The 21,306-nt window shown below is 41.2% G+C and overlaps 1 protein-coding gene across 1 annotated transcript in view; it reads right to left on the reverse strand.

The window, feature by feature from the left end:
- Positions 1 to 265: 265 nt before the first annotated feature.
- The window catches only part of ECHDC3 (enoyl-CoA hydratase domain containing 3), a 42,774-nt gene continuing 21,733 nt past the window's right edge, over positions 266 to 21,306 (reverse strand). The window contains exon 5 of the mRNA XM_043966600.1: positions 266 to 1,486. Within this exon, the coding sequence (XP_043822535.1) occupies positions 1,097 to 1,486 (390 nt within the window). The 3' untranslated portion in view covers positions 266 to 1,096. The remainder of the gene's footprint in view (positions 1,487 to 21,306) is intronic.

Below are 21,306 nucleotides of genomic sequence, written 5' to 3' on the forward strand. Positions count from 1 at the left end.
TCCACCACTCTGGGGATTAGCCTTTTCTGACGTTTTGTTTACTGATTCTAGGAGACATTTTATATCCTTTTTTTTTTTTTAAGAAACTTTGTGGGGTGGCTAGGTGGTACAGTGGATAAAGCACCAACCCTGGATTCAGGAGTACCTGAGTTCAAATCCGGCCTCAGACACTTGACACTTACTAGCTGTGTGACCCTGGGCAAGTCACGTAACCCCCATTACCCCACCAAAAAACAAAAAAACAAACAAAACCAAAGAAACTTTGTTCTTTTAATATTTTTATTAGATTTTAAAGCTCACGTGCCTGTTGCATTTTAAACTTGAAACCTGGGGGAGATATACTGGGAGAAGAGGGAGGGATCAGGGGAATGACAGAAATCTTCAATGTGATTTCCAGCACTTCTAGCATCTTATCTCAGGGACATCATCCACCTGTTTCACTTTACTTCACATCTGAAGATGCCTAGAGTCAACTCAGCCTTCGAGGACCACAACAGGATTAGACAGCTTTCTTTTAAAAAAAAATGGACTTGCACCCTTTCCTTAGATGAATGCCTTTCTGTTCTCATTCAAGTTCCTCTGAAGTATGTCAAAGCCCATATTTTCTTTCTTTCTTTTTTTTTGGTGGGGCAATGAGGGTTAAGTGACTTGCCCAGGGTCACACAGCTAGTAAGTGTCAAGTGTCTGAGGCCAGATTTGACCTCAGGTCCTCCTGACTCCAGGGCCGGTGCTCTATCCACTGCGCCACCTAGCTGTCCCAAAGCCCATACTTTGTAGAAGGAGTAGATATTCAATAAGCTTTCATCACATTTTACTATTCTAAATAATGTTTCATTTTTATTATCTATTTGTATGTCATATCTCATGGAATTAGAATCTTTAAAATGAAACAAATTGCAGCCAGGCTAATTCCAACTTGGAAATTTCAAATTTCACCATTTTCAACCAAGTCCTTGGTCTCAAAGGACAATGAGGCATTGTTGGGGTGGGAAGAGAAGAGGACTCCACAGTGGAAATTCTAAGGCCCCAGCACTGAAATCAAACCCATAAGTTTACACATAAGACACTGTAATCCCCCCTGTTCCCCACGGTATAATTATCTAACCATCTGGGGAGGCTTGGGCTTTCCTGGGCTGCCTTCATTTCTTGTAGATACCTCCAGTAGCTCTGGCCAAGAGTGTGACCATACAGGCTTGCGCTTCTGGATAAAAGCTGTGATTCCCTCCTGCCCATCCTGAGTGGCCAAGTTGTCCACCATAGCTTGGCAGGTGAGCTGGTAGGCGGCCTGGAGGTCCTGCGTCAGCTGCTTGTAGAAGGTGGCCTTGCCCATTGCCACGACAGGCCGGCTGAGCGTGCAGATCTTTTGGGCTATTTTCATGGTCTCCTCGTCCAGCTTGTCTTCTGAAACCACTTTGCTGAGCAGCCCGTGAAGCAACGCTTCCTGGGCCGTGATGGGCTCTCCAGTAAACAGCATTTTTGAGGCAACCTAAGGAGAGAGTGAAGTCAGGTTATGAAGGCACTTAAGTCACACCTCAGTCACCCAAGCCTTCTGGTTTCCTTTTCCTGAGATTATATACACTTGGATTCACCCACAACACTGGGCCAGACATATACCAGCCAAAGGCTGGTAGGTGGTAGGTTAGGTGGAGCCAGACTCCAAAGTCAGGAAGACAGGAGTTTGAATGCTGTTTTGGATACTTAGTAACAGTGTGAACTTGGGCAAGTCACACACCCTCTTCTTCAGTTCTTACCTCCAAAATGGAAATAATAATAGGATCTACCTTAGAGGCTGCTAGGGATTATGGTGGATAGAGTGGTAGAGTTGGAGTCAAGAAGCCCTGAAAGCAAACCCAACCTTAGATACTTACGAGCTATGTGACCCTGGGCTAGTCACTTAACCTATATCCTCCTCGGCTTCCCTGTCTGTAAAGTGGGGATAATTGCACAGGCCTCTGGGTTGTTGTGAGGACCAAATGAGATATTTGTAAAGTGCTTTGCAAATCTTAAAGCCCTATATAAACATTAGCTATGGTTGTTATTATTATTATTATTAATTACCTGTTTGACCACAGACAAGTCCCTTCCTTTTTCTTTGCCTCAGTTTCATCATCCACAAGATGATAGGGTTGACCTAAATGGCATTTGCAGTCTTTTCCAGTTCTATTGCTTTTAATGTTTAATTATATTATAGAGAGATATTACATCTCTCTCTCTATACAGCACTTTGGTTGTGTGACCCCTGAGAAATCACTTAGCCCTTCTGGGTTCTAGGTAACCCTCTAAATTGCAGAGAAGCTGCTGACCTGCAGGAGTAGAGAGAGGTTTTTCATCCTAATTCCTTCTGACAGTAAAATCACAGCTCTAGTTCCTATCTTTATCCCCATCCTCACTGTCGTCCCGTTGTTTTTCAGTTGTATTTGACTCTCCGTGACTCCATTTGGAGGTTTTTTTGGTAGATCCTGGAGTAGTTTGTCATTTCCTTCTTTAGCTCGTATTACAGATAGGGAGGTTGAGGCAAACAGGGTTAAGCAATTTGCCCAGAGCAGTCTGAGGTCAGATTAGAACTATCTTCCTGACACCAGGCCCCACACTCTATGCACTGAGTCACCTATCTATCCTCACTATAATACCACTAATTCCAGGCAAGGGAAGAATCAGGTCTTTTCAAGAGCAAAGAAAACTCACAAGGATCTAAGAAAAGTCATCATATTCTTTTTGTTCCCTCCACAGAAGTGATCAACTTTCTCCTAGTGAAAGTAGATCTAATCTGCCAAGTTCATGTCTCTAGCCATATCTGATTGGATAAAACCCCCTAAACTGAACCATATACCTATGTAGAAGACATTTTGTATAAGGAAAAAAATTCATTTCTTTTGACACCAAAACTCATTTTACACCATGCTGCCAGGCTCATTGAAGGTCAGTTCACTGCTTGGAAGAGGAACATTTAAAGCAAATTTCTTTGAATAGATGAAGGTATGCATATGGCTTTAAATTCCCTTTGACTACCAATCCCCTATCAAACATAGAGGAAGGAAGTAAAGAAGCAAGGAAGGAAGTAATGAAGGAAGGAAGGGAAGGAGGGAGAAAGGGAGGGAGGGATGAAAGAAGGAAGGAACAGATAGAGGGAGGGAGAAAAGAAAAAAGGGAAAGAGGAAGGGAGGGAGGAAGAAAGGAAGGAAGAGGGAAGGAAGGAGGGAAGAAGGAAGGGGAAGGGGGAAGAAAGGAAGGAAGGAGGGGAAAGAGGGGGAAAGGTAGGGAGGAAGAGGGGGAGGGAGAGAGGAAGGGAGGAAGGAAAGGAAGAACAAAGAAGGGAAAGAAGGAAAGATGGAAAAGAGGAAGTGAAAGTGAGGGAAGGAAGGAGAGAAGAAAGGAAGGAAGGAGAGGAAGAAGGAAGAAGGGAAGGAAGGGAGGGAAGAAAAAAGGGAAAGAAGAGAGGGAAGGAAGGAGAGGAAGAAGGGAAGGGAGGGAGGGAGGGAAAGAGAGAAGGAAGGAAAGAAGAGAAGGGGTAAGGAAGCATTTATTAAGCATCTACTAAAGACCAGGCACTGTGCTCCAAGTTTCTGCCTAGGAAGGGTGGGTGCTCCAGCCCATTTCTACCCTAAATGATATGAAATTTCTAAAGCCTTCAGGAATGATACTAAAGAGAGGCAGCAGAGGGAATAAAATCTGCTGAATTGGGAGTCAGGAGACATGGGTCTGATCTTGGTTCTTCCACTAGCTAGTTATATGTCCCTGGCCTAATCACTTCCCCTGTTTAGTTTCCTTATCAGCAAAACAAAGGATTGGACTAATTGACTCTTCCTGCTCTACCTGGAGACCCTGTAAAGGGAGAACCATGACTCCTAGGAACACCTTAGGAATTTCACAAGCAGGTTTGCTATTCTTGTGGCGCTCACGACTCCCAGTGATTGATAACCGGGAGACAAGTCTTATGGCAAAGCAGACAGAGCTGACCTTGGAGCCAGGAAAATGGTGTAAGGTCCCATGTCTTATCTATCCAGCTGTGTGACCCTGAGCAAATCACTTAACCTCTCTGTCCCAGCAAGCTCTCTAAGACTATCAATTACAGAGAAGACACCAACCCGCTTTGGTAGAGAGAGATTCCTACACTTGTGAAACCACAGGTCCTGTGCCCATTCTCTAATGACAAACAACAAGAGAAGGTCGCTTCTCCAGCCATAAGTGGTCTGCAGCTTAGGAAAACCGGGGTTCAGGTCCCACCTCTGACAAGCACTGTGGCTGTCATGTACAATCTGAGCATGCCCTCACGCCCCCCAGACAAATGCCCGACTTGAAATGGCCTTGAAGGTGCTGACCTATATTGGTAGAGTGAATTTCCTCACTGGAGATTTGAATTCATGGTTCCAGAAAGTCCAAACAAAACAAATGGAGCAGAGAAAAATTTGTGGTCAGACAGACTATATTTAACATGTGAGGGCTCACCCAAATCAGAAGCCAAAGTGGAAAAAATATTCTTTATGCCCCCATTTGCCCAACCTTGTCCTGTTAATACATAGGATTCTCAAGAGAATTAGTGGGATTATACCAACATGGGACTGCCGATTCTGAGAGACATGATGCAAAATGAAAAATACCACATGAAACATGCTTTCTGTATTACAGTTCGGAATGATGAAAGGCCCATATATGTTACAAGGCATTGTAGGAAAGATCTAAAGTCCTGGGAGGAGCAGGCAACACTTAAAAAGCCTAAGTAGGGGCTCACTTCAGGGCTGGTTCCAACAGATAGAGGAAATTGTTTATTCCTCTGTTGTAGTAGGTGGATGCAGGTTGGTCTCATGATTTTTCCATAGTCATATTTCCCTTTTATCGAATACCTTCTTTCTGCCTTGCACTCAGCTTTCTGAATTTTCTTTTTATGTCTCTCCCTCTTTCTCCCCTGTGCCTCTTTGTCTGTGTTCTCCCTTTTTATGGTCCCCATTATAGATTTATAAAGAGCTCCCCTGCCTGTCTCTTCTAGGCATTATAGCTGCATCAGATCCCAGATGCCACAAGTAGCTTTCAATAAGACCCCTTTAGGTTTTAAAGCTGCAGCATCCCATAGTAGATAGGGCATGAGACAGACACAGAGGCTGTGGATTCTATTCCCATCTCTACCGCTGATTCACTGTGTGACCCCTGAACAGGTCATTTTGCTCTTTCAGTTTCCTCATGGTTAAGACCAACTTCTTCCCAGGGATGCTGGGAGGAATAACTAACTCGTGACCAGAGAGTACTGGGTCCATATAAAGTTCAATGGAAAGGTTGAAAAATGGCACATTTGAGGAAGCCATAAACTGTCCGAGACCCTTTTGATTATTTTGTCTTGAGAATTAAAGATCTAGGGCCCTGATAATAATCTTCAAGTTTATTAAATGTTCTCTCACCACTGAAGAGAAAACATGCAAATCAGCCTCCAAGTATATGAGGAAAACTTCAAGTTCGACCATAACAACATAATAACACTGAGGATTTACACCGTTTCTTTCTTCTGAAGAGCCCCAAGGAACTTTGCTGAGATTCCACATGACTAAGTAATGGAATCTTTTGGTAATGTTTATGCTAGGGCAGAAACATAACTCTCCAGGTGATTCTGCCTAAAGGTAGGGAGATGGATCGACATCGTGATGCAGGTAAATATTTCATAATGAGCTCTCAGAAAAGCACAACCTACTTTTAAGTTTAACATGCGCTATTAACTTCTTCATTACTTTCTTAAGTCTAGACAATTAACAGAACGATCTATGACGTCCTGATTTGTAGCTTTTGTCGATTTCCAAGGCGTTAATGCTCTCACTTAAGTATTCAACAATTAGTTGTCTCCAGCCAGCAATAGCAGGCTCCAGCACACCTCTGTATGATACACCTTCTAGTGGGAACACTTCTGTTTTACGAAAAAGTTACAGAGGAACAGGCCCTGCGGCCTAGGCAGGAGGAAATAAAAGGGGAGCAGTGGAATTTAACTGCTGCCAGAGAAGCCACATAAAAGCAGCTAGGGAGGTGAGGTGGAGTGGGATGGTGAGGGGGTGGAGGTTGATTCCCTTGGTTCCTTCACCTAGCTTTTGTCCTGGCCCTGGGTTTCACCAACGTACCGGTCAGAGAGCTGGGTCCACCTCACTGCCTGTGGGTTAGGTCCTGTTCTTGGCCCAGGCAATTGCATCCTAATATATACTGTGCTCAACAAAAGTCCCTGACTGAATTTTTACCCCCCAGGGCAATAAGGGTTAAGTGACTTGCCCAGGGTCACACAGCTAGTAAGTGTCAAGTGTCTGAGGTGAGATTTGAACTCAGGTCCTCCTGACTCCAGGGCCGGTGCTTTATACACTGTGCCACCTAGCTGCCACCTAGCTGCCCTCCTCCCCCCCCCCCCCCGACTGAATATTAACCTGTCCATGCTATCCACTGCAGAGGTTAGAACAGCAGTCCTCAAAGTGTGGTTTAGGGAACCCTGAAGGGTTCCTGAGACACCTTCAGGGAGTCTTTGATTCAAAACTTTAAGAACAACAACAAAAAAACCCGCAAAAAACTTTAAGAACAACAATAAATATTTTCTTTCTTTCTTTCTTTCTTTCTTTCTTTCTTTCTTTCTTTCTTTCTTTCTTTCTTTCTTTCTTTCTTTCTTTCTGTCTGTCTGTCTTTCTGTCTTTTTTTTTTTGGTGAGGCAATTGGGGTTAAGTGACTTGCCCAGGGTCACACAGCTAGTAAGTGTTAAGTGTCTGAGGCTGGATTTGAACTCAGGTACTCCTGACTCCAGGGCCAGTGCTCTATCCACTGTGCCACCTAGCTGCCCCTAAATATTTTCTAATAGGATAAATATTGAAAGATGTAACCCACATAAGCAAAAACTATGGAGTGCTCAACAATTTTTAAGAGTGTAAAGGGGTCCTAAGACCAAAAAGTTTGGGAACCATTGGTTTAGAGGCTAAAACTAGGCCCAGAGGAATTCAGTTAAATCGGAAATTCGGGTCATGAACAAACTTGGGACACCTTTGCCCTTTGTTCAAGGGCTGACCACCGGAGCAGGGAAAGTTTCTTAGAAGCATATGTGGAGCCAAAGCCCTAAAGAACTGGCCTAAGAGAAGAAAGAAGCTCAAAGTCAGTCAAAGCATGAGTCAGATTCTCTCTCTACCTCCCTTTCTTTCTTCTCTGCCCCATCAAAGCTCCAAAATCCCAAAGCATAGATCTGGAAGGGAAGGCAATAAGCATTTATTAAGCACCGATCATGTGCTGGGTACTGTGATAAGTGCTTTACAAATATCTCATTCGATGCTCACAACAACAACCCTGCCCGAGACCATTTTGATTCTTTTTGTCTTGAAAAGTGAAGATCAGGGGACCTAATAAATAATCTTCAAGTTTATTAAAGGTACTGACCAGGTGTTCTCTGAAGAGAACACTACATGGGGAAGGCTTCAGGTTGGACAATAACAACATATTAAAACTGAGGATTTGCACCATGTCTTTCTGAAGAGCCCCAAGGAACTTCCTGAGATACTATATTACTAAGTGATGGAATCACATAGGCACTATTTTGATCCCTGTTTTCCAGATGAAGAAACTGAGGCAGAAAGAGGTTAAATGATTTGCTTCAGATCACACAGCCTGAAGCTGGATCTGAACTTGAGTCTTCCTGAACCCAGGCTAGTATAAGCAAGCATAAGTGACAAGTTTCCCATTATTTCCCTACCAATCACCCCCAAAGAACCTCTGAAAATGGAGCATCCTGAACATAGGTCAGCAATGGAACTTGGTACTATTCAGAGAAGGAAATCAAGGAAACCATCTGCAGAGCCCCCATCTGTGTGAGCTTGAAAAGGACCCCACTGTGTCTCCAGCACTCCTTCAGAGACAAGGATAGGGATTGGACCTATGATGTCATTCACCTGGGGAACTTCCAGGTGAGCAAACTCCCTCCACCAAAGCAGACTAGCACCTTCTCTGCAACTTAGGGTCTTAGTGGTCCTAAGCACTGAGAAGTTCAGTGACTCATCCAGGGTCACGTAGCCAGTATGGATCAGCATATATCACTATGTATAGATAGGATTTATCACTTGAATCCAGATCTTTTTTTTAAACATAAAAGTATTTTATTCTTTTCCAGTTACATGTAAAGATAGGGGGAGAGCCACACCTGGGCTATGAGCCCAAAGTACAAGGAGCTGGGTGGGGGGAGGCTGAGGCCCCTCCCTTTTTCCAGAGACACCCACTGGCCAAGGAGAAGCATTAGGGTGCTCAGGTGTGATGTCAGAAAAAGATGAAACCAAGGCCTCTCACAGTGGGGGCTATAATCTCCAGAAAATCCGGACACTCTTTGCCAGGGCAGAACAGGAGCTGGGTGGATGGGTGTGAGATTTTTAGTTCCAAATTTTTCTCCCACCCTCCTTTCCCTCCTTCCCCAAGATATAAAGCAATCTGATATAGATTATATTTGCATAATAACATTAAACATATTTCTACATTTGTCATATTGTGAAAGAAGAATCAGAACACAAGGGAAAAATGTCAAAAAAGAAAAAAAAACAGCCAAAAAGTAGAAACAGTGTGGTTCAATCTGCATTCAGAATCCACAGTTCTTTTATCTGGATGTGGTGATTTTTTTTTTTTTAGGGCAATAAGGCTTAAGTGACTTGCCCAGGGTCAAGTGTCTGAGGCCAGATTTGAACTCAGGTAATCCTGAATCCAGGGCCAGTGCTTTTATCCACTGTGCCACCTAGCTGCCCCAATGGTGAACATTTTCTATCATGAGTTCTTTGAAATTGTTTTGGATCACTGCATTGCTGAGAAGAGCCAAGTCTATCACAGTTGATCATCACACAATGTTGCTGTTACTGTGTACAATGTTCTCCTGGTTCTGCTCATCTCACTCAGCATCAGTTCATGCAAGTTCATGTAAGTTTTTCCAGGTTTCTCTGAAATCCTCCTGCTCATTGTTTCTTATAGCAGAATAGTATTCCATTACATTCATATACCACAACTTGTTTAGCTATTCCCCAATTGATGGGCATCCCCTCAATTTCTAATTCTTTGCCACCACAAAGAGAACTGCTATCAATATTTTTGTACACGTGGGGCCTTTTGAAGCCAGGTCTTCTTGGCTTTGAGGCTGTATCCTTTAATACAATCTTGTTAGGACACATAAATCTTGAGAGTGGATTTTTTCTCATTTTCTCTTCCCAATTTCAAGAAGCTGATTTGATAATTGTTGTTATTGTTTTTTTGTTTCAGTTGTGTCTGACTCTCTGTGACCCCATTTGGGGTTTTCTTGTCAGAGATACTGGAATAGTTTGCCATTTCCTTCTCCTTCTCCTCTTTAAGTAATACTAGCTAGCATTTCTATAGCAGCTAGGTGTCAAGTAGATGAAGTGCTGGACCTGGAGTCAACAAGACCTGAGATCAAATGCGTCCTCAGACAATTAATAGGTGTGTGACCATAAGCAAGTCACTTCACCTTTGTTTGCCTCAGTTTGCTCAACTCTGAAATGGGGAACATAGTAACACCTGCCTCACAGGGTTGTCACAAGGATCAAATGAGATAATATTTGTCAAGTGCTTAGCACAGTGCCTGGTACATTGAAGACATTATATAAAATGCTACCTGCTGCTGGCATCACCATTATCACTTTTAGGTTTGCAAAGCATCTTACAAATGCAGGAACTGAAATGGGCAGGAGAAGCTGATCAAGTCTTTATTTTAAAACTCCTAGGATTCGCACAAAAAGCCTTCTTTCAAATGACTGCAATGAGTGACTCCAGTTCACCTGTGGGTTTTTTTAAGTCAGTTTCTCCAAAGTGGGTTCACAATCAGCAATATCATGGGCGTCATAAAGAATATCTTAACCCCAAGTTACATAGTTGTATGGGACTACAGTTTCAGAATCAGCACCAGATACAGTTAAAAGAATAGTCTTGGGGCAGCTAGGTGGTGCAGTGGATAGAACGTTGGCCCTGGAGTCAGGAGCACCTGAATTCAAATCCAGTCTCAGAGATGGGACACTTACTAGCTGTGTGCTCATGGGCAAGTCACTTAACCCTGATTGCCTTTCCCTCCCCCCCCTCCCCAAATAAAAGAATAGTCTTTAGTCTTAGCCTGGGGAGATTCTGCTAGTTTCTGTTGGCTGCCTGGATTGATGTGGGCTCAAAGACCTCAATCATACAAATAAAAGGACTATATCCTAGCTGATGATCGCAGAGCAGAAACTGTCCTTGGAGAAGCTGGCTCACTGAAGCCTAAGATCACGAGAGGTATCCAGAAGAGATGACATGACAAAGAGTACATACATGACACCCAGCAGAGTGATAACAGCACCGGAAGACAACTGCTACTTCAGAGCTATAGGCTGTCCCAGCCACGCAGGTGCTCTGGCCCCACATGACCCTCTCTATGTGTGCCCTCCAAGAATATTTCATGGCCACAGAGGCTCCTGATATGTGTGCCTGCCACGTGTTTTTTTTTGCCACATATGTTCTCTGCATGTGAATTCTCTACCTCCCCCTCCCCCACCCCTGCTAGTGAGGTACCCATGGGAAAATGCTGCCTAGTTGTATAAGGTGGGGAGGAGGAAGAGGAAAAACCCTTTGTTACTACTTTAATTGCTATGCTATATGCTTAAATGACTTGTGATTTGAACTTTTTTTTTTTTTGGCTTGGTTGGTGAATGAGTGCTGACTCACAGAATAACTAAAACTTGTAGTAGTTTTTTTTTTTTTTTTGCAGGCCCACATATGAAGATATGCCCCAAGTAACAACAGATTGCATAGATGAGAATAAATGAATAGGGAAGTCCTGGGTGAGGAGACTCCCTCTGCCAATCTAGGCTGCCACCTCTGCAATTTATAGTTTTAATTGCTTTGAGTCCTGAAAGGTTTGTGACTTGCCCAGGTCCACAAAACCTATATGAGTCAGAGACAGGACCTGAATCCAGGTGGGTCTTTCTGGTTCTGAGGTCAGAGCTCTACCCATTACTCCATCTTGTCTCTCTGCACAAAAGATGGGAGGCAGCTAAGTGGTACAGGGGATAGGCTCTTGGAGATGGAGTCAGGAAGAATTGAATTCATATTCTGCCTCAGACTTATGAGCTAGGTGACCCACTTAATGATTTTCTTCTTAACTGTTTTTCTGAGACTTCATGATCTCCAGAAACTCATTATTCTGCAAAATGAAATAAACTTTGAGCAACCTCTGCTTCTGGGGTTCCTCCCTTGCTCTAATTGGAGAGAATGGAAGGCTGACATTGAAGATCTCCTCCCCGATCCTCCACCACATAAGGAGGGTTCTCTGCCAAGTCACCTCATCATCTCCCACCTAGCTGCTTTCCTGAACTTCATGATCTCCAGAAACACATAATTCAGCAAGATGAAATCAACTCTGAAATTCTCACCTTCTCTGATCATCTCCCTTTCTGCCTGGAGGACTTCATCACACCCCCTTCACGCTTTTTATGTTTCTTCCCTTCCCCACTTAGATTGTGAACTCCTTGAGGGCAGAGACTGTTTTATGCGCTTCTCTTAGGACAGTTCCTGGCACATAGAAGTGGGCACTTAATAAACATTTGCTGACTCTTTCTCATTGTCTGCCAGCCTGTTTCTTCAACTGAAAAATGGGAATTTCAATAGCAACTACCTCATCAAGATGTGAATATCGGAGGAAGTGATATTTATAAAGTGCTTAGCATGCTGTCTGGCACATAGTGGCTAGTACCTAGCACACAGTAGATGCTTCGCACATTCTTCTTCCCTCCTCCCCTTCCTCCCTCAGAATCAGAGGCAGTGGGATTATCTGCACAGTGATGTGTTTAGATTGGACAGAAGGCAAAGTTCCTGATGACAAGGGCTGATAACGTTATCACAGGAGCATAGGATTATAATTCGAGAGCTGGAAGGGACGCTTGAAGCCATCTTGTCCAACCCTCTGTGTCCATCAACTCCCTTTGATGGCTATGTTCACCATTCCTGTGACGCTCCAAACCCAAACTTCCTTCCTTGGCCACTACTGCCCTTATATGCATCGTCTCCTCCATTGCCATGCAGACTTCTTGAGGTCAGGGGCAGTTTTTGCCCCATTTTTGTTCATACTTAAACAGCGCCTGGCACATAACAACTGCTTATTAAATGCTTGACCAGATTTCATTGGCTCTTTTTTGGTAATCTGTCTGCATGTACTTTTTGGCATTTCAAGAATCAACATATTGGAAGGACCACCATTTTTTTCCTCTTTCTTTCTTTTCTTCTTCTTTTTTTTTTTTGCGGGGCAACAGGGGTTAAGTGACTTGCCCAGGGTCACACAGCTAGTAAGTGTCAAGTGTCTGAGGCCGGATTTGAACTCAGGTACTCCTGAATCCAGGACCAGTGCTTTATCCACTACGCCACCTAACTGCCCCCTACTCTTTCTTTCTTTCTCTTTCTTTCTTTCTCTTTCTTTTTTTCTTTTTTTCTTTCTTTCTTTCTTTCTTTCTTTCTTTCTTTCTTTCTTTCTTTCTTTCTTTCTTTCTTTCTTTCTTTCTTTCTTTCTTTCTTTCTTTCTTTCTTTCTTTCTTTCTTTCTTTCTTTCTTTCTTCCTTTCTTTCTTTCTTTCTTTCTTTCTTCCTTTCTTTCTTTCTTGGTGAGCTAATTGGGGTTAAGTGACTTGCCCAGGGTCACACAGCTAGTAAGTGTCAAATGTCTGAGGCTGGATTTGAACTCAGGTCCTCCTGACTCCAAGCCAGTACTCTATGCACTGTGCTACCTAGATGCCTCAGGACCACCAATTTTTTAAGAAAACAGGAGTTAGTCAGGGAGGGAAAGGTAGGGGAGAAGCTAAGAAAGGAAAAAACTGGTTGAATGGTTTCCTTATTAGCAAGCAATAAGCACAGTTCAGTCAATAGCAAGCTCAGAACAGGTTTGTTGGAGGAATTGTGGCTATGCACACATCTCTGCATTAAAAAGCCAGTTTATATATGAGACTTCTCTGCCAAATGGGAAAAATAAAAATGGACAGACAAGAGAGAGCTAAGCTGCATGCAGCTCATTCCATCTTGGCACATCTCCATCTTCTCTTCAGGCTGGAAGACTAAGAGAAGTTCTCTAATGGGATTAATGTTAATCGCTGAGAAGTAGCACTGACTAGGCCTGGACTCAGTTTCTAAGGCTGCCTCTGGCTTTCAATATCCCTGTCTCTAAGTCTCTGGGACTTCTTTTCATCATCTAGCAACATATCCGATTAGCATAATACTTTGCATATATTATTTGTTGTTCAAGCATTTCAGTTATGTCTGACTCTTTGTGACCCCATTTGGAGTTTTCTTGGCAAACATACCGAAGTGGTTTGCCAATCCAGCTCATTTTACAGATGAGGAAACTAAGGTAAACAGGCTTAAATGACTTTTCCAATGTTATACAGATAGTAAGTGTCTGAGGCCAGATGTGAACCCAGGAAGATGAATCTTCCTAACTCCAGGCCTGGCACTCTATCCACTGTTACACCTAGCTGCCTTCTTAAGAGATGTGACCAAATTAAAATTGATAGGCCTTGGAAAACAAAACAAAGATGTGTGTGTGTGTGTGTGTGTGTGTGTGTGTGTGACAGAGAGAGAGAGAGAGAGAGAGAGAGAGAGAGAGAGAGAGAGAGAGAGGATAGAGGAAAATGGGGTGGAGGGAAATGCAGAGTTAATGATCATAGCTGTGAATGTGAATGGGATAAAATGACCCATAGAATGGGAATAGATAGCAGAATGCATTGGAAACCAGAATCCAACAATATGTTGTGTACAAGAGACAGACTAGGGACAGTAAGACACATAGAGTTGGAGCAAAGGGCTGGAGCAGAGTCTATTATGCTTCAGTTGAAGTGAAGAAGGCAAAGGTGGCAATCATGAGTCCAGACAAAGCAAAAGCAAAATCATACCTAATTGAAAGACATAGTCAAGGAAAAATAAATTTTGCTAAAAGATACTATAGATAATGAAATAATATTTAAAACTTACAGCAAGTTTCTCTGATAAAGGCTCATTTCTCAAATATATAGGGAACTGAATCAAATTTATAAAAATAAAAGCCATTCCCCAATTGATAAATGGTCAAAATATATGAATAGTTTTAAAAAGAAGAAATAAAAAACTATAGTAATATTGTAAAATATTACTCTAAATCACTATTAATTACAGAAGGGCAAATTAGAACAACTGAGGTACTATCTCACACCACACCTATCAGAAATGACAAATGGTAGAAGGGATGAAGAAAAATGGGTACACTGATGGATGAACTGCTGGTTGAATAGTGAACTGGTCCAACCATTCTCTAGAAGAGAGGAACTACTATCAAAGGGCTAAAAAACTGTGTATATTGTCCAATACTACAATACCACTACTAGGTCTGAAGAAATTAAAGAGACAGGAAAAGGACTTATATGTACAAAAATATTTATAGCAGATTTTTGTGGTGGCAAAGAATTAGAAAATGAGGGGACACTCGTCAACTAGGGAATGGTTGAATAAATTGTGGCATATGATTGGGGTGTACTACGGTGCAATAAGAAATTACTAGGGGAATGTGTTTCAGAAAAAAAAAACACCACAAAACAAAACATGGCAAGACCTACATGAAACTGATGCAAAGTGAAGTAAGAAGAACTCAGGAGATCATTATATACAGTTACAGCAAGGTTGATCAACTGTGAAAGACTTGGCTACTCTGATCGATACAGTGATTCAAGACAATTCCAAAGGATTCATGAAGAAAAAATGCTATCCACCTTCAGAGAGAGAACTGATGAGCTCTGAGTGCAAATTGAAAGTATAATTTTCTAGTTTTCTTTATTTTTTGCTTTTTTTTGGTGATATAGCTGATACGGAAATAAGGTTTGGAATATTTCATATGTATAATAGATATACTGTTGGTCTTCTTAGTGGGTATGGAAGGGATGGGAGAGAGAGAACTTGAATTTTAAAAATTAAAAGAAAAGAATGTTAAAATAAATAAATGATATATTTTAAAACAAAGAATAAATATAATAAATGAAAAAAATTATTAAGAACCTATTATGTGCCAGGTACTGTGCTAGGTGCAAAGGATAGAAATCTATAGGTCCTGCCCTCAAGGAACTTACATTTGAATGGGGCAGCTAGGTAGCTAGCTAGCAGATAAGACTTGAGTTCAAGTTTGGCCTTAGACACTCATTACTTGTGTGACTCTGGGGAAGTCATTTCAAGGCTATCTACTTCAGTTTCTTCATCTGTAAAATGGGAATAATAATAGCATTTACCTCCCAGCGTTGTTAGGAGGATGAAATAAGATAATGATCATAAAGTGCCTGGCACATAGTAAACATGATAGAAATATTGGCTATTACTCTTATCATTGTTTTGTTTTTGTTTTTTTTGCGGGGCAATGAGGGTTAAGTGACTTGCCCAGGGTCACACGGCTAGTAAGTGTCAAGTGTCTGAGGCCAGATTTGAACTCAGATCCTCCTGAATCCAGGACTGGTGCTTTATCCACTGTGCCACCTAGCTTCCCCCTTCCTTTTTTCTTAAAAAACAACACAACAAAAAATAACACCCCCCCCCAAAAAATCCCTCAACACAACACTTATAAGGGATGGTTCTCTTTGGGAGGAGAAAGGGAAGGGATACAGCGGGATATCTAGTTCATATGAAAATAAAATATATCAACAAAATTATTTTTAACAAAAGATTTATTATATATACAGAGATACTCCAAAGTCCAGCCCAGGAGGAAGTAACTACAGAACAATTCTAAGTAGAGAATCAAAGGAAAAACATGGATTTTTCAGGTAAGACTATATGAATACCAACTAAGACTACAACGTATACCAAGAAGAAGTGAAATAAGAAAACTCTAGAGAAAAGATTTGGAAGGAGATTAAATAATTTGAAGGAGAAAGTAATAAATCATGTGGTAAGCCCAAGAAATTAATTCCCTGAAAATTAGAATAGACCAAACAGAAATTAGCAAATCTATGAGACAGTAAGAAATAACAAAATCAAATGATTGAAAAAAAAAACAGAAAAAATTTAAATCAGGATCATTTATACCCAAATTTATATCAATAGTTTATATCAAAAGCCGCTGACCTGAAAGACAGGTCAAGGGGAGAAGATTTTAAAATTATTAGTCTTCTTAAAAACCATGATATTAAAAAAAAGCTTAGACACTATATTTCAAGAACTCATAAATGAAAACTGCCTACATCTATTAGAACCAGAGAGTAAAGTGAAGGTTTAAAGTATCTACTGATCACCTCAAAAAGGGAAGGTCTTGGGAATGTCATAGCCAAAATCCAGAGCTTCTATTTCAAAGACAAAATACTCTAAGGGTTCAGAAAGAAGGTGTTCAAATACCAAGGAACCATAATCAGAATCACCTAAGATCTGGCAGCTTCAATTGTAATCAAGAAGAAATCTTGGGATACGATATTCCAAAAGGCAAAAAATAAAGGTTGTCTGTTGTCTTTTTTGTGTGTGTGTGGGGCAATGAGGGTTAAGTGACTTGCCCAGAGTCGGACAGCTAGTAAGTGTCAAGCCAAATTTGAACTCAGGTCCTCCTGAATCCAGGGCCAGTGCATTATCACTTTATCCACTGCACCACCTAGCTGCCCCACAAAAGATAAAGGTTAACAACCATGAATGACTTATCCTGGAAAGGTAAGTATAATTTTACATGGAAAAAATGGATCTTTGGTGGAATAGAGCACTTTTAAATATTTCTTAGGAAAAGATAAGAGATGAATAGGAACTTTGAAATGCAAACACAAGGGCCAAGAAAAACCTAGAAAGGTAAATTTATTTGAGCAATTGAAAGTGGCTATATGATGATTTAGGGCTAATGTTCTATTAGGGAGAGAAAAATCACATGTCTCCTCAGAACCTTCTTGTTGTTCAGTTGTGTCTGACTCTTTGTGACTCCATTTGGGGTTTTCTTGGCAAAGATACTGAAGGGGTTTGCCATTTTCTTCTCTAGTTTATTTTACAAATGAAGAAATTGAAGCAAGCAAGCTTAAGTGACTTGCCCAGGGTCACAAAGTGTCTGAGGCCAGATTTGAACAGGTACCTAGCTGTCCCAGAACTTTAATATCTTCAAAAAGTATTGAGAAAAATAGAGGACCTAGGGAGAGAATTGGTTCTGTTCTGTGGGTTTTAAGAGGGAAAAGAGAAAGGAGGAAAAAGAGAATAAAACAGCATAGAAAGGAGGCAGAAGGGGGTGGAACTTGCTATTTTCATAACGGGGGTATTTAAGAAAGAGTATTAAAACATGGAGGAAGTGGTAGGAGGAGTAGGCATTAAATGAAATTTACTTTATATAAACTGGAAGAAGGGGAGTTGAATACACACACACAGAGTTTGGTATAGAAATACACTAAACCCAATAGTAAAACAGGCAGCTATAGGAGAATACCCAGGAAGGAAAATTTTTGTTTTGAAAGCAGAACAAACTTGCTGATCCTAAAGAGAAGATTAAAAGAGTGGAAACAAAAAGAAAACCAAAGTGCTTAAGGGGATACCTATCACTTATGGAATGGCCTATACATTTTGGTATATGAATGGTATATGTTTTTTCTCTTATGGTGTTGGCCGTATTTTTTCCTCATTCTTTCTTTTCTTTTCTTTTACTAACTCTTATATTAGCTCTGACAAAGCCATGGTCTGGCTGTACAAAGCTAGTGGACTCAGGGAAAACTATTTCATTTTTCAGACTGTTATTTGGTACTTGTCATGTCTAGTGCCTCCCAATTCTTCTATTGAAGAAAGTGTTCACGATATAAAAAGTTTGAGGCTTCTGTTTTATCCACAAGTTTAATCTACCATTTACAGAAGACAATCAAAAATGGGAAATGGACAATAGAAATGACCCTGACACTGAGTACAATAATTTTATTCAGAAGTTTAACCAGTGTAAATTAATTACCACAAACAAGGATACTTTCTTCCCAGAAAGTGCCTTAGTCAATAAAACAACTGACTTACTTGCCAAACAGAGAGGGATGGCTGCCAAAGGCAACACTGGGTTAGAATATAAACTTGTTTGTAAAATCTTATGAAGAAGAATGATGGATGATTATGAGCAGTATTGTCTCCCAAAGCTGAGAGAAACAGTGGATAGTAAACCAAGTTTAAAGAAAGCTTGGCAAGTGGATCTAACTAAGCAAAGGCATCCCAAGGGCATTTAAGGATGAAAATGGAAGGAGGACAACAGAAGAAAAATGGAAAAGCTTTTGTAAAACTTATTATAAAAGAGTTTTCTCTGTCAAGAACAGAGGAACCACCACCCTTGGACCCTAACATCACAGTCCCAGATGTGCTTATAGAGGGGGTAGAAATTGCACTAAAGAGAATAAATAGAAGAAAAAGCAGTCAGACTGGACCAAGGACAAATAGGGGAGATCCTTGTGGGAGGCAGCACAATTGTGAGGGTGGCAAAGGACTGATAAATAAGTTATCAAGAGCATGGAGGGGGAGATACTAAAGGAGTTTAGCCTAAGTATCCCCACAGAAAAGAACAAGTGGATAAAGAATGTCTTTTGTTCAGATTACATCATATACTTGGATGGATAATGTATAAAGCTTGTCCATCAGTTGTATGTATGTATTTGTGTGTGTGTTTGTGTGTGTGTGTATAGATCTATAGATTTATCTCCTTTCTCTCTCATCTATCTATCTAGCTATCTCTCATCTAGCTATCTAGCTATCTATTTCTGGGTCAGATGTAATAGATAGCCAGTCAACAATCATTTATTAAGTGCCAACTCTGTGCTAAGTGCTGGGGATACAAAGAAAGTCAAAAAGACAGTCTCTTTTCTCAAGGATCTCACAATCTGTTGTGGGAAAAAAACATGCAAACAACTACGTAAAAACAAGATATATCCAGGATCACTTGGAGATAATAAACAGAGAGAAGATGGTAGCAATAGGGTAAAGGAAAAGGAGTAAACATTAAGAACCTACTACGTGCCAGCAGCTGTGCTAGGTACTTTAAAAGTATTATTTCACTTGATCGTCCAGCACTATCTGTGTCCAGAGTTGAACAGTAAGAGTGGGTTCATTTCTCCTTGAGAAACTACAAAGCTGTATTAATGTAAACTCCATTTTTGTGATGATGTTGCTTTATGACAACAGGGCACTGAATATACCAGTCTGAAGAATTACAAATGAATATCATTCAAAAGGCAGTGAAAGATCTCATGATAGGTGGGTTGTATTATATAACTAATGAGAAACCCTGAAGAAGAGCATGAATAAAAGATTTCAACAAGGAAGTTTAGTGGGAAGGGAAGATGAGTTACTCAAATGAAGACAAGAAATGACCAAGTGTTCCATTGGTATTCCCTTCCTCTTAGGAGTAAGGAAGGTTTCCTTTATGTTGGATAGACCCCCTGAGTAAACTTATGTTAAGGTATGAATAATATTCCCATGGAAATAATGAATATGTGAGATTGAATATGAATAGGAAGTCATGGACGGACTGCAATCTGTATCACTGAAAGGACCCCTCTTAAGTGATAAGATCAGATCCTTTTGAGCAATTGAGAATGACCCTGGCACACTAACAGTATGAGAGACAGAGAGCTGGCCTTGGAGTCAGCAACACTTGGGTTCAAATCTCTCCTCTGACACACACTGGCTATGTGACTCTGGGCAAATCACTTAGCCTAGAGACAATAGGAAACCACAGGTTTTTAAACAGTGGAGTGACACGATTACGCCTGTGTCTTAGGACGATCATTGCAGCTGCAAGTTGCTAGGTGGTACAGTACTGTAGAGTACTGGATTACAGTCAGGATAGACATGAATTCAAGTGTGACCTCAAACACATTAGCTGTGTGACCCTGACCCTGGGCAAGTCACTTAACCTCTGTCTGCCTCAGTTTCCTCAACTGTAAAATGAAGATAATAAGAACACCTCCCCCCTATCCCCATGGTTTTTGTATGGATCAAATTAAATCATATTTATATATGTGCTCAGCACATCACCTGGCACATAGTAGGTACTTAATAAATAGATGTTCCCATACCTCCCAGGACCCCACACTACTCTCTGACTGTATATTACAGAAACAGTTGCCAGTATGTATTTGTATAGGGAGTTTCCTCCTTGAAATTTCTCTGTAAGACATTGAGAGCAGCTAGGTGGCACAGTGGATAGAATGCCAGGCCTTGAGTCAGGAAGACATCTGCTGGCCTTAGACACTTACTAGCTGTGTGACCCAAAGCAAGTAACTTAAGCTCAGTTTCCTCATCTGTAAAATGAGCTGGAGAAGGAAATGGCAAACCACTTCAGGATCTTTGCCAAGAAAACCCCGAATGGGATCACGAAGAACAGGCACACTACTGAAATGGTATCAAAGGACTGGACCTAAGAAAAATGGATTCTAACAAGTTTGAAGGTTTAAGTTATTTAAAATTAAACCATGGTGGCAGCTAAGTGGTGTGGTGATTAGAGTGTTCGACTTGGAATCAGGGAGAACTAAGTTCAAATCTGGCCTCAGCCACTTACTGGTTATGTAACCTGGGCCAAGCCACTTATTCTCTTAGCCTCCGTTTTCTCATCTGTGAAATGGAGATGATAATAGCACCTACCTAACAGGGTACATATGAAGATCAAATGAAATAATAAAATTAAAATGCAAATCTTAAAGCACTATAGAAATATTAGTTATTATTTTAAAAAATACTAGATGTGGGCAGCTAGGTGGTGCAGTGGATAGAGCACTGGCCTTGGAGTCAGGAGGATCTGAGTTCATATTCGGTCTCAAGACACTTGACACATCTTAGCTGTGTGACCCTGGGCAACTGCCTCACAACCCCGCCCCCCCCCCAAACAAACAAACAAAAAATACTAGATGAAATTAGAAAAACAAGCTTTTGATAAAAAGTTTAGAAAGGCAAAAGAAAATAACTTTTATACCTGGTTAAAACATGGCTAGGGAAAAGATATTCTGCAATTTTCCCATTTGTTCTCTCTGCTGCCAACTTAGGTCCAAGCAGGGACTGGGTCTGAAGCTGAGACCCAAAGGGCTTTCTCTTCTTCCTTGAAGAAAGCCTTTTTTAACTGCAAGGGACTCAACCCTGTTTTTTGTGTGGCTTGTATTTGAGGACAGCCACGGTCATTTTCTCAGAAAGGCTATAAAGATGAATTGCTGAGCAAAATAATGAACAAGAGAAGCACTTAACAAATGCTTAAATCACCAGGAAGGGTAAGTCTAAACTTGAACTTGAACTCCAGCTGGCCAAACTTCCGGCATTTAAACTGTATCCTGGTCCTGCCCTCTCTCTCCAGTGTTGCTGAGAGGGTCTGCCTTGTTCTGGGCAGTAG

The sequence above is a fragment of the Dromiciops gliroides genome, chromosome 5, assembly GCF_019393635.1.
Source record: "Dromiciops gliroides isolate mDroGli1 chromosome 5, mDroGli1.pri, whole genome shotgun sequence".
Classification (NCBI taxonomy): Eukaryota; Metazoa; Chordata; class Mammalia; order Microbiotheria; family Microbiotheriidae; genus Dromiciops; species Dromiciops gliroides.